This window comes from Musca domestica, unplaced genomic scaffold (genome assembly GCF_030504385.1).
Source record: "Musca domestica strain aabys unplaced genomic scaffold, Musca_domestica.polishedcontigs.V.1.1 2, whole genome shotgun sequence".
Lineage (NCBI taxonomy): Eukaryota > Metazoa > Arthropoda > Insecta > Diptera > Muscidae > Musca > Musca domestica.
Genome location: NW_026712249.1, coordinates 46448370 through 46466892, shown reverse-complemented (window position 1 = coordinate 46466892; position 18523 = coordinate 46448370). Strand labels below are relative to the sequence as shown.

The 18523-nt window shown below is 34.0% G+C and overlaps 1 protein-coding gene across 1 annotated transcript in view; it reads left to right on the top strand.

Moving 5' to 3' along the window:
* Positions 1-235: 235 nt before the first annotated feature.
* Positions 236-18523, top strand: part of LOC101890586 (beta-alanyl-dopamine/carcinine hydrolase) — a 33905-nt gene continuing 15617 nt past the window's right edge. The window contains exons 1-3 of the mRNA XM_005179918.4: positions 236-922; positions 15793-15886; positions 18115-18218. Coding sequence (XP_005179975.1) covers positions 839-922; positions 15793-15886; positions 18115-18218 — 282 coding nt within the window. The 5' untranslated portion in view covers positions 236-838. The remainder of the gene's footprint in view (positions 923-15792; positions 15887-18114; positions 18219-18523) is intronic.

Below are 18523 nucleotides of genomic sequence, written 5' to 3'. Positions count from 1 at the left end.
GAACGGCATGCTAACGCATAATAGCCTAAGCGCCAAAAACAGCAAAAACATCAACACAATGACGGCACCTAAAGCCGACAAAAGTCATCACTCTGGTCGTCGTTGTCGTCGTCGTTTTATTAGATTCGGAGGATTGATGGTGGTCGGCGGCCAGAGACAGTAAAATGTGATAACACCTTAGCTGATGTTGTTGTTGCAAACGAAACCGAAAACAAAACATGGTGAGAGAGTCAACCGACCGACCAACCAATCGACATCTAACCAACAGTCAACCAAACGAACAACCAACCATTCATTCATCCGTTCATCCACCCAACAATAAACAAATAAAAGCGAAGTTACATAGCTGGCCACGAATTCATAAGCAATTAGTTTGAGAATTACTGTTAAGCGCTACGGAACAATAGAAAATTTTCAAACGGAAAACGGAATCCTCAAAAAAGAAAAAAGAAATTTTAAATTATTAAAATTTTTTTCAAATCAAATCACCCACTACAGCAAATGTGATTGTGAAACCAAAAAAATAAAATAAATAAATAAAATATAAACACATTGGAGATATCAATTTATTATTATTGTTGTTTGTTTTTTTTATAATAATTCAAAACGATAATACGTTAAAGTGTGTGCACTGAATTCACAATCAAGTGTTATTTGCAATAATAATAAAAAATATCAGTGTAAACATTTCAGATTAACGTCTCATATTCTTGAAAATTGAGAGCACTGAAATCGTGATAAGACGCTCTGTTGACTTAATTCAATATCTTGGCGTTAAATAACTGTTATTGTCTCCATTTATTTAATCGCACACGTTAACGTTACCAAGCCAACGAAAATGACCGCTAAAAATATTCCTCGTCGCCAGGCTATCCCCATCCTGTATACCCGTGGCACCCACTATGATGTGGGTTTCGATATGGTAAGTTTCATAGGCACTATTTGAACGAAGAAGAAGTGGTAGATAAATTCAATTTGTCTGCTATGAAAGACCCCAAGGAATTTTTCTTAAATCAAGATCTATAATTCGAATATTTGAGGTGTAATTTTAAAAATAAGATGTATATATATTGAAAGTTAAACAATTCAATGGTGAAAAGGACTTTAATTTAATTCGTTTCTCATGTGCAATAATATTGGGTAATGTTAAAAACAACAAATGAAAAAGAATAAGTCGGTTTTGCCGACAGATGTATACCCTCAGCCAATGATCGATTATTTAAATATATTTTGGCTTCAGATATGAAATTCAAATTGTTGACCCTCTATGGAGAAGGTTTCGAAGGAATGGGCCAATATTGTCCATTTCGTATCGAACCTAACGGCTTCATGGACATTCAAAATGCTGACTCTTTGTCGAAATGTACCAGAAGTAGTAGACCGATATATCGCATCTTCACAGCAGATTTTATGTTAGTAGAAATAATTGGGTTTGTGTGAAATATGAAATGAAATATGGATTTTATAATCGTTTTGGTTATTCAAAACGTTGCCTCTTTCTGCTGGAGGTACCAGAAGGAATGGCCCGACGTGTACCCTCTCTATAACAGATCTTGTATTGATGGAAATATTGAGATGTACCACGTCTGAAAGGAATCGGATATTAATTTCGCGTTTTATAAACTTCATGGACATTCAAAATTCTGACCCTTTGTGAGGAGGTACAAGAAGGAGTTGACTGATATATCCCATCTTCACAGCAGATCTTGTGTTTGTGGAAATTATGGGATGTGTGAAATATGAAGAGAACCGGATGCCTATATCGGATTTTATATTCAAAACTTTGACCCTTTGTGGGGGAAGTACCAGAAGGAATGGACCGATATATTTCATCTACACCCCAGACCTTGGGTTAATAAGAATATTCAGATGTGGGTAATTTAAACACAATCGGATTCTAACATCAGATTTTATAAGAGTTATAATTATTCACAATTTTGACCCTTTGTACTTGATGGAGTGGGCCGATTTATTCCATCTTAACATCAGAACTAGCATTGATGCAAATATTAAGATTAGGATTATTCGGTCTCTTTCTGTGCAGTTTATTATTTTTTTTTTTTTTTTTGAAAATTTCGACCTTTTGTGGGTGAGGTACCAGAAGGAGTGGACCGATTTTGCACAACTCCGAACTCGATGTAAGTTTGACAATAATATTACGATGTACCAAGTTTGAACCAAATCGAGACGCCAGACGGACAGGCAGAAAGACGGACAGACATCGACAGATCGACTCCAAATTTCCTGAAACGAATTTGGTCCGAAGAGAATTAGGGTCTAATACTGTTGTTTCGACTAGGCACGTGTTGACCGTATAAAATACGACTGAGGGTTTAAAATATACACGATATACATCGAAAATGTGAATATTTGCAAAAAACTCAAAAAAAATATAAATATATTCATAATTATACCCTACACCACGTAGTGGTAAGGGTATTATGACTTTGTGCATTTGTTTGTAACATGGAAAAGGAAACGAGATAGACCCATAGTTCCTTTTGTTGATCAAAATAGAATAACATTTTAAGTAGATTTATGCCAGTCCGTCCGTCTGTCCATCCGACCGTCTGTCTGTCTGTCCATTGGTATTTTGTTTGCAGGTCGCATTTATAATTCGATTGAGATGAAATTTTCTAAATAACATTTGTCTGGCTCAAGGACGAACCCTACTGACCCCATATATATAAATCTTCATCCGATTTTAGGTTTCTTGTGCACTAAATGGCTAATATCGGTCCAAATGGTGTGAATTTTGGTACATCCGACCGAATTCAGCCTACAAGCATGTGCTTCAATTTTGGTGGAAATCGTTTCAGATATAGCTATAGCTCCCATACATATGTTTCATCCGATTTGGTATTTATGTCCCTCTCATTCACACAAAAATGATATTTAGTACCAGATATTAGATTCAGCCCAGCAAATTCAAATTTTATCAAGATCGGTTCAGATTTGGATATAGCACCCCTATATATCTTCGTCCGATTTTAGGTTTCTTGTGCACCAAATGGCTAATTTCAGCCCAAAGTGAGTGAAATGTTGTATTTCCAAGCGAATTCATTCAAGAAGTTAATACTTAAAATTTGATGAAAATCGCTTCAGATATAGCTATAGCTCCCATATATATGTTTCATCCGATTCGGTGTTTAAATCTCCAACTTTCGGAACATGCACTCTACCATAATCATATTTTGTACCAGATATCTCATAGAGCTCAGAAATGCCCAATATAAACCTCTCTTTTACGAAAGCTCCACTAAATATGCATAGTGGTATCATATAGTCGGCCCCGCCCCACTTTTGAGCTTTCCTTACTGTTTTTTTTTTTTTTGGTACCATGATGTGTACCTTAAAAAGGTCCTTCATTTTTTCAATTCCACAATTTTCTAAAGCTCCCTCAAACAATTTTCTTTGAATTATTGACCGAAAGTTACTTCAAAAAAATTTTTTTTCTTAAAAATCTAAAATTTTACATCAGGAAGGACGTTAAAAACAGTTACTGACATCTTTCGAAAATTCAGCAATTGTCTTTAAAAATTTCTATCTCTAAAAATGTTTTTTTCATAAGGATTCAATATTTTTTGCAGGAGGTCTATCAAAATTCACGCTTTTGGGTCCGAAGACCTTCAAACAAATCTTTAAAAACACTCAATTTTTTCCAGGACATCCTATAAAATACACATCTTTTGAATAGTATGTCCTTCAACCTGAAATAGGATTAAGGATGTATATGGGAGCTATAAGTCTATCTAAGTCGTTCTCGATAAAATTTGGCAGATGTATTTCCGAGCTCTATAAGATATCTGGCACCAAATATCATTGTTGTCGAATGCATATTACGAATGTGAGGACTGAAACACCAAAAGGGGTGAAACATATATATGGGAGTGATAGCTATATCTCAACTGATGAGGATTAGTGGTTCTTTCCGAAATTTAGGTATTCCCTGCCTTACCCTCTGGTAAACATTACCATCGTTCTCCACTAACAAACAAGAAACAAAATATTTATATAAACATTTTCTTATTATTCTTTACGAAAAAGGAAAAAACTTCAATAACCTATAAAACATTGAAAATCTGAAAATTTTGTAAAAAAAATTGATAGTAAGTGATTTGAAAGCAAAACAACTTTTAATTTTAGAATAACGATATGTATATATGTATTTGTTTAGTCGATTAGAACAACTGCCTAAGTTTCGAATACTTTGCGTTATCAAACGTTTTATCAACAACTTTTATAACCAAATTATTCCATTATTACACCATAAAACCATTTATTCAATCTGTATAGCAGATACGATCTATACTAGATAACGACTTGGTGGGTGGAACACCTGACAACACTTATTATTATTTTTTTTAAATACACTTATTTTTTTGTTTTTGAAGCACATACACATTTATATATGAGAAAGATTAATATGCTTTTTTATAGTATTCAAAATATAAAAATAAATAGAATTTTTCCCACGATATGGTCCCACACAAATATAAATATTATATGGTAATCAATACTAAAATTGGTTTATTAAATTTTCAAATATAGAAAATAAAATTACAGTACAAGAACATTACATATTGATTAAGCATTCCTCTTTAAAATCTTTCCCAAAAACCCCAAATTCAAATTAAATTTCAAAACCATGTAAAATTTATATTTCATGTTTTAAGATTCTGAAAAAAAACCACCACTTGTCGATAAGACTTTCTTTGAAAAATGTCAAGGAAATTAAAATTTTGTACAATTGGGTGTTAGCACGCAACATTTTACTAAAAATTCACTTCATTGTCTGTCTGAGAGACACTCTCGCGACGACAAACAAAAAAATCAATTGCATTCCGTTTTTTTTTTTAATTTTCGTGTTCGAATATGAATAATTTAACTGTAGTACAGATGTTTTTCTTTTTTCTCTCATTTTTTGTTGTTAATACTTCTAGACAGCTCTGTGGGCAATGACCCAAAAGTATATGCATATTGTCTATTAATAACACGTTTTTTATTTGATTCAATAAGAGAATCCATTGAAATGTTTTTTTTTTTTTTTTTTTTGATTTTTTGGAATTTGAAATGAACAGAACAAAGAGAAGCCTTATAATTCTGTATGCAATGATGACGTGAAATATAGATTTTTTGACAAATTACATTTCTTAACACATTAAAGTGATTGACAAATTTTCGTGTATGGCGAATCTATAGAAATTAGTTGATTTTGTTCATTACCAACGTCATATTTGCTAAGAAAAATCAATCTTTAAGCTCATCTGTCGATGATTATTTTTTATGCCTTCCATTAAAATGAAGGGATTTGTTCGTACTTCTCATCTGTCGAAATTTTCTGCTGGTGATTATTTTTTTATGCCTTTCATCAAAATGAAGGGATTCTTTCGTACTTCTCAAAATATTCCTCAACGACTCCATTAAGTATATTGTATGTCAATTGGGGTAAAGTTCTATGTCGATCATAATAGAGCTGGCACCATTGGAGAAGAGTTTGAAATTGTGCACAGGTATTGAAATTATATTTGAAATGTTTATTTTCTAGCGATGTCCGTCCGTCTGTCTCTCTGTCTGGCTGGATCGCACGATAGCTCTCGAAAGGAGTATTCGATTTGGTCCAAATTGGTACGTCGTAATATAGATCAAACTCAGAGATGGACAATATGGGTCAACTCCTTCTGGTACCTCCCCCACAAAAGGTCGAAATTTTCAAAGAAAATAGTTTACTGCAGAAAATGGACAATGTCGGTCCACTCTATCTAGTTCCTCCCCCACAAAGGGTCAAAATTTTGAATAATTATAACTCTCATAAAATGTGATGTAAGAGTCCAATTATCTTCAAATAAAACACATCACTATATTTTTATTAACTCAAGGTCAGGTGTAAAGATGGAATATATCGGCCCACTCATTCTGGTACCTTCCCACAAAGGGTCAAAATTTTGGAGCTAATAAAACACGAAATTAACATCCGATTCCATTCAGAATTGGTACATCTCAATATTTCCATCACAAGATATGTTATAAATATGGTACGGATTTCTTCTGGTACCTTCCCCACAAATGGTTGAAGCTTTGAATAACCTAAACGAGCAAAAAACACGAAATAAGCATCCGGTTCTCTTCAAATTACACACATCATCAAGATCTGGTATGAAGATGGAATATATAGGTTCACTCCTTCTGGGTCACTCCAACAAAGGGTCAAAATTTTGAATATCAATAGCGCTCATAAAACGCGAAATTGACATCTCATACCATTTAGACTTGGTACATCTCAATATTTTCATCAACACAAGATCTGTTATAAAGATGATAGAGATCGGACCATTCCTTCTGGTACCTCCCCTACCCTCCCCTACCATAGTGTTCAAGATTTTTGAAAAACAAAACGCTCAAAGATAGCGAGATAAGCATCCAACTCTCTTCAAATTTCACACAGCCAAATATTTTTGCTAACGCAAGATCTGTTGTAAAGATGATATAAATCTGCCAACTCCTTTTGGTACCTCACCCACAAAGGGGCACAATTAAATAAATGTTGGATTTAGTTAAAAATTTGCACATAATAATATTTTTATCTGTATTTTGGCCGCAGGCCTTGGACATTCCAACAGGACTCAGCACCATCGCACTCAGCACGCGCCACCCAAGAATGGTTACAAAATAAGGTTCCTCACTTCATTTCCAGAGCACAATTGCCACCAAAATGTCCGGATACCAATCCGTTGGACTAATGGGTCTGGAGTATTTTGGAAAGCAAGGTTGGCCCAAAAGTGTCGATCACCTCAAGTTAGCGCTTCTCCTGGAATGGGCAAAAATACCGTGGGCAGCGTGTTATGGTTTCATTGCTCATTTGAAGGCCTTAATTCGTGCCAAAGGTGACCAATTCGAACCAATCTAAACTTATTCTAAAATGCTATTTCCGACATTTTTTGCTTTCATTTAATAAAATTTAAAAAAAAATAATAGTTATGGCGTTTGACTTTGTTGCAGTTTTTTTTATCTCACCCTGTATTTGAATTCCTGAGGTTAAGGTAAAATCTAAACTCTTGACGTATTCTATGGCCTACATTAGAATTTTATGACAAATAATTTTATAGGATATTTTGTCTGGCAATGTTTAAAGGGAGTTTTAATCATAATTAAAAAAGAACGATAAATTCCTCTTTGATTCACTTGAGGTTTATTTTTTCGACCAAAATATTCTTCGTATTTAAATCTGCAATATTGCCGAGGACACTATATACTTTAAAAACAAGGGTTCCGAGGAAATATAATTTCCAAAAATGTGGATAGGGGGGAACTTGCCCACTCTATATACACGCGTCTTCTTTTTTAGCTCTACTTTCATAATTTGCTGGATTTCCCCCGTAATTATTGAAACAAGTGAGTTTTGTCGCACAGTGCTTATTAAAATTACTTTCTTCCAAAGCTATCAACTATAATATAAACATTTCACAAGCCCGTTTGAATAAATTCCTTAGCAAATTTTCTCCCTTCACAAAATAAATAATAATAATTAATTAAAAACACGAAAAAATGTAAAATAAAAGATAAGGGATTTCACACAGAACATATTCGTAATTAATATCAGTCCAACTGACCTAAAATCCAAATATTTCGTTTCAGATTCAATATATTAGGCTTTAAAATATGCCGGAAAATTAATATTATGATAATTACCAGTGTTATGTGAAATACAATTTTTTATTCCCATCACAGATAAATTTACACATATAATTACGAAAAAAACTTCCAACTTATGAATCAAAACCAAACTTAATTCAGTTTAAGTCACACTAATAATGTCTAAATTAAATTATTGGCCTGATGCTAACAATATAATTGGCCATAGCAAACTAAACTCCACTTTAACGGGGGTTTTTTGTTGTCGAAACAAATTATCATTTAATTTGAAGAATAGCGACTGATTTGTATTAATTATGAAAGAATTAAGCTAATACGATTTACAAACTGCCCACGTGCCCTGCCATATAACACATCTTGTTTACACTTAATCATCAGCTGATTTGTCGGTCAATTACTTTAACTGGTCATTATAGACACGTGTAACGAAAATATTATTCATTTCGAGGTCAAATAACATGATCTTGGACAAAATGATGAAGAGTTTTGAATATTTGGAGTCGATTTTTTCTTGTCCGTTCGTCAATCTAGCTGGCGCACATTGTGATATTTTTATCACTCTTAGGCAAGTCTGAGAGGTGCATTATCGGTCTACTTCTTCTGGCACCTATCCCAATGATAGGAAAAATTTTTACCTTTTACACCAAAAAGTCTTCAAAATCTCTCATTTTGAATTTTACGGATAATGTTATTAATAAAACTAATGCACAATGGACCCACATCAAACCCACACATGAACAGCGACCCTAATACCAAATTTCCGATTTCAAGCACTATCCGTTCGACCAATAACAAATATAGTACTATTTAGTACTTTTCATTTTCAAACCCTACTCCAAACTCTTAGAAATAGGACAATGATCCCACATTCAACGAAAGTTATTGGCATTCAAAATGTTAACATTTTTTTGGGGGGAGGAACGAATTTTTATACCCTCCACCATTCTATGATGATATCTCAATGATATTCCGGAATATTTTCATGCATTTTAGAGACACAATCACCAAAGACACGGCATTATTGATAAACGATCGTTCGCCAGCGGTAGCCTCCCACCATTCTATGGAGGGTATATTAACTTTGTCATTCCGTTTGTAACTCCTCGAAATATTCATGATACACCCTACAAAGTGTATATATTCTGGATCAGCGTAAAATTCTAAAACGACTTAGCGATTTCCGCCTGTCTGTCTATTGCAATAACGATATCTTACGAACGACTTTTGATAGAAGGCTAACATTTTTCACACATGTGTATTTCGATAGTAGTTAAGTTCGTAAATGGGCCACGTTGGTCTACGTATAGCCCCCATATAATGGTACCTCCCGATATTCGGTATTATGATGATTTTAGCGACATCATTCATCCGAATTTTTTCAAATTTCGTATTCAAAGTTTGTAATGGGCACTACAGCTTATGCCCAAAAACTTCGTATGCAGGTCCATGTCTTCGTATAGCCCTATATAACGATTTTATGATTTTAGCGAAATTATTCACCGGAATTCTTTCAAATTTTTATACCCCACACCACAAGGTGGTCAGGGTATTATGTCTTCGTGCATTTATTTGTAACAGGCAAAAGGAAACGAGATAGACCCATAGTTCCTTTTGATGATCTGCATAGAATTACATTCTGAGTTGATTTATGCATTCCGTCCGTTCGCCCGTCCGATTTTCTTTTATTGTGCACCAAACGTGTAATATCAGTCCGAATATTATGGAATTTTGCACGTACGATCAGATTGGACCTGAAAACAAGTATGCCAAATCCAACAAGTAAGCCAAGATCGAAATCGGTTCAGATATAGGTATAGCTCCCATATATATTGTTTATCCGATTTGTTATTTTTGTCCTCCACAGCCGTAATATGCACTCTGTAACAACAATATTTGGGGAAATATATCAAATACAGCTCAGAAATACATTTGCTAAATTTTATCGAGATCGGTTCAGATTTGGATATAGCTCCCATATAAAACTTCGTCCGATTTAACTTTGATTGTGCACCAAACGTCTTATATTTGCCCAAATGGGATGAAATTTGGCACATACGACCGAATTGAGTCTAGAAGCGTGTATGTTGGTGAAGATCGGTTTAGATATAGCTATAGCTCCCATATATACTGTTCATCCGATTTGTCATATTTGTTCCCCACATCCGTAATATGCACTCTGTAACAATGATACTCAGGGAAATATATCAAATACAGCTCAGAAATATATTTGCCAAATGTTATCAAGATCGGTTCAGATTTGAATATAGCTCCCATATATGTCAAATGGGCAATACAAGTCCGAATTGAAAAGATACAAATGCTTCGGCATATTTAGTCCTTTGAACTTTAAATTATTATTATAATCATTGCTTGTATGATTGAATTCTCCCATAAAAACTTTTAATTTTTATGTGGAGCTCTACTAAATTAGCAAAGTGGTGTAGGGTATCCTAAAGTCGGCCCCGCCCCACTTTAAGGCTTTCTTTACAGATTTTAACTAAAGAAAACTGTGCCCAAAAATTAAAAAATATTTCAGGCAAGTGCCTATATGGTGGATAAGCTAAGCATGATGTGCCGATATGACACATTGGCAATACCAATAGTTCTAAAAGTAGTCCAAAGGGTTCAATAAAATTCCCAAATTTTTATTTTGCCTATTAGAAAGTATATAAATGGAACCCTTTTTTGCTTAATTTTATAATCTTAGCACAGACCGGTTTTGATTGCAACAATTCAAATACATAGCCCTAATCGGTGACTATTAATACAAGGCTCTCTAAAATATCTTAACACAGGATTTTATTTTTAAAACTTGAAGGGAAAAATAACTAATACTTTATCCAAAAAGATTTCACAATTACTCCAAATAATAATACCAATTCTCATTTGCATGTCTTGTTTATAGACGACCTTGTCTTATTTATAGAGTGACCTTTTGGAAACAATTATAAAACGAATTTGTATCCCGTGGCGAAGGTATGTCGATAGATTTCAACGTATATCCGTTTTTTAATTTTTGCTGTTTTTCAATTTATTTATTATTTTATTGGACATCGATTGTTCAATCTAAGCACAGCTTGATTTTTTTGCCTTTCTAAAGGCTTTTAATGTGACCCAATACCCAATGAACAATTAATATAATAAAAAAGTGTTGTATATATTGCCAAAAAAATAATTAGAATAATAATTGAAAATTAAATTTATATTAAATCAATTAAAATGGACAAATTGAAAAAAACGGAAGTAGGTAGTCTTTGCCTCTCCCCTCAATTAAATATCAGGTGATTAATGTGATCTTAAAAAATTAAAGCCAATTTAATTCATCAATAATCTTTCTTTTAAATTCTTGTTTCCTAAAAAAACTCTCTAAAATTTTAATTTCAACAAAAAAAACTTCTAAACGAAATTTTGCAAAAATATTTATAATTCATCAATGGTTTCATTAGACAACAATTGAAACACCGCCGCCCATGCCATTAATAAACTTATCGGCGAACTTAATGAGTGTTTAAATGATTTTTTATGTTTACTTTTTTAGAAACACTTAATAAATTAAACAAACGTCCGCACAACAGCGATCACTGACCGAATGGTCGGACGGACGAACGGACAGACAGACGATTGAAAACATCTATAAAAACAACTGCACACAAGACTCAGCAATTGATCACGAACTTGGAATTGAATGAAAAATGTAAAATAACACCGACATACATCATATGACTAGTAACAAGTTGTCGGAATAATGCCAAAATGTTTTTAATAAAAAGCAAAAAATGTAAAATAATATTGCTATTTAATCCACTACAGACATAAAACATACCGCACGGCTTAAAGAAATGCCAACAGATGTATTTGGTACACGATCAAATATGCAAAGTGGACTAAAGCTCTCTTAACAGTGGTACAAAGTAGGTAATATTTTTCGAAATACCGCACTTATATTGTTATTCCAAAAATTTCCAGAATTAACCTCATTTGTTAAAAAAAAAACAATTTTATTTATTAGCGCTAAAAATGATAATGTTTTACAGGGGGTAAGGCAAGGAATACAATGGTTTCGAAAATAGCTACCAATCCTCATTAGTTCCCCTTGTTTTTTGTCTGGGGATATTAACCAAATGGTTATTATACCCTACACCACAAGGTGGTAAGGGTATTATGTCTTAGTGCATTTGTTTGTAACAGGCAAAAGTAAACGAGAAAGACCCATACTTCCTTTTGATGATCCGCATAGAATCACATTCTGAGTCGATTTATGCATGTCCGTGCGTCCGTCTGTCTGTCTGCCCATGTATTTTTGTAAACAAAGTACAGGTCGCATTTATTGCTCAATTCAGATAAAACTTTGCACAAATAATTTCTTTGACACAAGGACGAACCCTATTGAAATTGGAGATAGCCGGTCAAAATTTAGGTATAGCTCCCATATATATTTTCGTCCAATTTGCCTTATATTATGCACCAAACTTGTAATATCAGCCCAAATAGTATGGAATTTTGCACATACGATTGGACCTGAAAATAAGTATTCCAAATTTGATCGAAATCGGTAGATATAGCTCCCATATATATTGTTCATCCGACTTGTTATTTTTGTCCTCCGCAGCCGTCATATGCACTCTGTAACAACGATATTTGGGGAAATATATCAAATATAACTCAGAAACACCCTTGCTAAATTTTATCGAGATCGGTTAATATTTGGATATAGCTCCCACATATATCTTCGTCCGATTTACCTTTTATTGTGCACCAAACGTGTAATATTGCCCAAATGGAATGGAATTTGGAACTTAGCCAAATTGAGTCTAGAAACCAGTATGTCAAATTTAAAATCGGTTCAGATATAACTATAGCTCCCATACATCATTATCATCCGATATGTTGAATTTGCCCTAAATATATCAAATACAGCTCAGAAATACCTTTACCAAATCTTTACGAAGACCTGGACCTGCATAGGCAATTTTTGTCATAGGCCATTACAATATTCAAATACTAAACTTGAAACAATTCCGGTGAATAATGTCGCAAAAACATCCGAATACAGAATATAGGGAGGTACCCTTATATGTGGGCTGTACTAAGACCCAGACCAGCCTAGGCAATTTTCTGTCACAGGCTGTAGTACCCATCATGAAGTGCAAATACGAAATTAGGAACAATTCCAGTAAATAATATCGCTAAAATCATTAAAATACAGAATATAGGGAGGTACTGTTATATGTGGGCAATATGAAGACGTGGACCGGCATAGCCAGTTTTCTGTAGTGCACATTACGAAATTTTAAACAATTTTGCTGTAATCACCAAAATACCGAATATTGGGAGGTATGGGATCTAAACCTAGACCTATATAGCAGATTTTCAATACCAAAGGTTCTGCAGACCAAACACACATTTGTGTAAAAATAGTCACAATTATAGTCCTATCGAAGCCGGAATTTGTATGAGATTAGGGTTTATAAGGCAGCAGCCTATAATCTGAAATAGCCTTCGCATAATATTTAGCGATTAAAAATTAATGAAGATTTTCATACATTTAATTCTAAAGTTCCCTTCCCGACCAAATGACAAATACATGAAAAGGATACTCCTAACCTTTATCTGATGCACTATTTCTTTGCAAATACAATCGGATATTGAAGATATTTCAAAAGAAAATCGTAATATGGGGGCTATAAGATAAAAAATGAAGTTTACTTGCATTAGTAAGTTTTTTCATAGGCTCTAGCACTCATTACAAATTTTAAATACGAAATTTGAAATAATTCCATTAAAAATGTCTCTAAAGTCTTCAAAATACCGAATACCGAATACCGAATGTGGGGCTATACGATATCCTGGAATTATATATACATTTCTCTACCAGGTGGTAAAGTACTATTTTTTAACACCTTGTGTGGATTTTCAGACAATTCCATTAAAAATGTGTCTGAATTATCAAAATACCGAATATAGGGGGCTATACGTTATATGGGGCTATACGATATATATACTATATGTACCGATATTATCCATCTTCGAACTTGACCTGTCGGGAGAAAAAAAACTGATCTGTGCAAAATTTTAGCTTCCTTAGAATTTTCCGCTGATCAAGAATAGATATACTTGTCAGGTCTAAAATTTTTATTTTGATGAGTTACAAACGAAATGACGAACTTAATATACCCTCCATTCTATGTTTGGGGAGGGTATAAAAACATTTTTTTATTTTTAGAATTATTACTACATTTCAAACTGTACTGTCTACGACAAAAAGTTTGATTTTCAACCAAAATTCTCTAAAAATATCTATAATTTTGCCATTTCGGGTGGTCAAGCTTACCAAAACACTTAGAATTCAGAAAATTTGAACCAATCAAAATCATTTTTATACCCTCCACCATACTATGGAGGGTATATTAACTTTGTCATTCCGTTTGTAACTCCTCGAAATACTCATATCAGACCCAACAAAGTATATATATTCTTGATCAGCGTAAAATTCTAAGTCGATTTAGCGATGTCCGTCTGTCTGTCCGTCTGTCTGTCCGTCTGTCTGTCTGTTGTAATCACGCTATCTTTCGAATGAATTGAAAATGAAAGTTCAAAATGGATACTACACCCTAAGACGGAAAATTATCCGTGCAAGTCCACGTCTTCGTATAGCCCCCATATAACGGTACCTCCCGATATTCGGTATTTTGATGATTTTAGCGACATTATTCACGGGAATTGTTTCAAATTTGGTATTTGAAGTTCAAAATGGATACTACACCCTAAGACAGAAAATTGTCTGTGCAGGTCCACGTCTTCATATAGCCCCCATATAACGGTACCTCCCTATATTCGGTATTTTGATGATTTTAGCGACATTATTCACCGGAATTGTTTTAAAATTGGTATTTGAAGTTCGTTATGGGAACTACAGTCTGTGACAGAAATTTGTCTGTGCGGGTCCAGGTCTTCATATAGCCCCCATATAACGGTACCTCCCTATATTCGGTATTTTGATGATTTTACCTACATTATTCACCGTTTATTTCAAGTTTCGAATTTGAATATGGTAATGGCTTATGACAAACAATGCCTATGTATGTCCACGTCGTATAGACCCCAAAATAACGGCTATATTCGGTATTTTTAAAATTTTAACAGAATTTTTTAAGGATTTTATTTTTTGAAAATTTCCAAATTCGTTGCAAATGGTGGAGGGTATTAAAAGTTCGGCCCGGCCGAACTTACTGCTTTTTAACTTGTTTTAATTGAGGCAGACCCTTTTATTAGAGTAACTATTTGTGGGATGGTAGGGTACCAGAACTCGATCTAAGTTTGATAAAAATATGAATATGACTTCTACATTAATCGTGCAGACATGGCTCAATCCTCTACAATTTATCTGAAATTAATTTCGTGCATAGAAAAAACCTTGTAATTTCGTCTCATAGGGTTTGGGATCGCCGTCGCTATTATATTAAGTAACTTTAAGTTTTTTTCATACCCACACAGTATGAATTTATCAAACCACTTGTTAACCTCTATCTGTTTTAAATTTCAAAGCTCCATATATTGAAAATGATGTACTATACATTGAGGATCCTTTATCTTTGGCAATGGCGATAAAAGGACACTAAAATAAAATTTTAACCTGAAATACAATGGGCTAGTGTTGATGTCTCATATTCTCAATAATGAGTACATATTCCTAAGAACTTCTCTTTCATTATTTTACCTTGCAGCCACCGCCCTTGGCAAATGCTTGAGCATTAGAGCCCAAAACACTGTGACAGTTTACAAAACACCATAATAACTTAACAGCACTTTGAAAAAAATCAAATATAAATAATGTTACACTTAGGTAGGTTATTGTCAGATTTAAAAATGCCAAAGAAATCTAATACCCGTCAAAGCAAATAAAGAAGTAAAGAAATAAGTCGTGACTAATTTATTACAGCAAAGGTATCAAATTTAAAAATCTCAGCAAAAACAACCATTCACTTTGACTGAGAAAAAATGTAAATTAATTTGATAACCAAGCATTTTGTCGTCCAATGTCCTTTTTTAGTGATCAACTGATATCTATTTGGTGTCCAGTCACGTTTTTCTTTCGCAGCATTTGAAATATTTTATTAACAAGCAAATATTTTTTTTCAGGGTCGCACATTTGCCTCAATGATAAAGAACTTTTTACTGCTCTCCGGCCCTTTGAATGACGTCTATTTGCCATTGTATGCCACCGAGAAGGGAAGTAAGTATATGTTTTAAATAATAAAAGAAAACAAGTAAAAAAACATTAAGTTCGGCCGGGCCAAACTTTTAATACCCTCCACCTAAGGGTAAAAGAAACATTAGAAGAAATGTGGCAAAAACCATTAAAATGCCGAATATCGGGAGGTACAGTTATATGGGGGCTACACCGAAACGTAGACCTATAATTACAATGTTTCGCCACACGAACTAGGACCCATTATGACCCACAAATTCCAATTTTTAGACAAATCAGTGAAAAAATGTGGCAAAAACCATCAAAATACCGAATATAGGGAGGTACCGTTATATGGGGGCTATATCAAATCATGAACCCATGCATGCAATGTTTCGCCACCGGAGTTGGAACCCATTATGACCAACAAATACCAATTTTCAGACAAATCCGTGAAAAAAATGTGGCAAAAATCATCAAATTACCGAATATCGAGAGGTACCGTTATATGGGGGCTATACCAAATCATGAACCCATACATGCAATGTTTCGCCACCGGAGTTGGAAACCATTATGACCAACAAATACCAATTTTCAGATAAATCCGTGAAAAAATGTGGCAAAAATCATCAAATTATCGAATATCGGGAGGTACCGTTATATGGGGGCTATAACAAATCATGGGCCCATACATGCATTGTTTCGCCCCCGGAGCTGTAAACCATTATGACCCAAAAATACTAATTATTAGACAAATCCGTGCAAAAAATGTGGCAAAAATCATCAAATTACCGAATATCGGGAGGTACCTTTATATGGGGGCTATACCAAAACGTGGACCTATACATGCAATGTTTTGCCACACGCACAGGGACCCGTCATGACCTACAAATACCAATTTTTAGACAAATCCGTAAAAAAATGTGGCATAAATCATCATAAAGAAACATAAATCATCATAAAGAAATCATCATAACGGGAGGTACCGTTATATGGGGACTATACCAGAACATGGACCGATATATCTCATTTTCAATACCCACCATCATAGACACAATGCAAATTGCTCTGCTCTAAGTCAAATAATGTGGGCTGTATCGTGATTTCAACAGACAGACAGACAGACATCGTTAAATCGATTTAGAATTTTATGCTGATTATGAATATATATACTTTCTGGGGTCTAAGACGAATATTTAAGGATGTTACAAACGGAATGACAAAGTTAATATACCCTCCTTTCCAAGGTGGAGGGTATAAAAATTAAGGAACCCTGCTGTTTCTTTCCACCATTTCTCTGTGAGCAATTAAAATTTATTATACCCTCCACCATACTATGTAGGGTATATTAATTTGTCATTCCGTTTGTAACTCCTCGAAATACTCATGTCAGACCCAACAAAGTATATATATTCTTGATCAGCGTAAAATTCTAATACGATTTAGACATGTCCGTCTGACTGTCTGTTGTAATCACGCTATCTTTCGAACAAATTGAGATAGAAGGCAAAAATTTTGTAACGTAAATGGGCCATGTAGGTCCAAGTTATCATATAGCCCCCATATAACGGTACCTCCCGAAATTCGGTATTTCGATGATTTTAGCGACATTATTCACCGGAATTGTTGCAAATTTGGCATTTGAAGTTCGTAATGGATACTACAGCCTAAGACAGAAAATTATCTATGCAGGTCTTCGTGTGGCCCCCATATAACGGTACCCCCCGAAATTCGGTATTTTGATGATTTTAGCGACATTGTTTACCGGAATCGTTTCAAATTTGGTATTTGAAGTTCGTAATGGATACTATATCCTAAGACAAAAAATGAGCCATGTAGGTCCACGTCTTCATATAGCCCGCATATACCGTTTTACAGATTTTTCTTCAAGTTTCGCATTTAAATATTGTAATAACTTATGACAAAAGTTGCCTGTGCAGGTCCACGTCGTGGTATAAGCATTTGGTATGTTTAAGATTTTAACAGAATTTTTAACGGATTTTATTATTATTATTTTTTTTTTTTTTTTTTTTTTTTGGAAATTGCCAAATTTGTACCAAATGGTGGAGGGTATTTAAAGTTCGGCCCGGCTGAACTTTCAGCTTTTTTACTTGTTTTTATTATAAATTGGAAAATTTCCCTTTTTTTTCTAAAATTACTGTAATTAGTAAAATTATGACTATATTTAGTATAAATATTAATACATGGTAATTTGCATAACGGATATTAATTCACTACTCTCATCATCATCCCTCACGTTTTTCCCCCAACAGAAAATGCATACAACGAAACACTGGAGACGGTTAAGAATTCATTCCCCCAATACATTCGAGAATTGGAGGGTGTGGCTGAGGGTGCTCAAGTTGAATTTCATAAGGTAAGTCAGTTTTTTAGTTTTAATTTAAATTTATTGCAATGGGATTTTTGTTTTTGCTGCTGTTGCTGCCTTTTTGAAAAAAAAAGTTAAATAGTGAAAATTATACAAAGAGTGTGTCTATTAAACAAATATTTACATTTCTTATCTGGAAAAAATAAAGCAAACAAAGACATATTGTAAATTATCTGCTTATTAAGTGAAAATGGAGATAACACCTGGAGGGTGTATCGCAAAGTGCATCTCAATTTTTTGTGAATACAAAGTATTGATGCACTTACCAATACAATTGAGACAGTTGTATAATA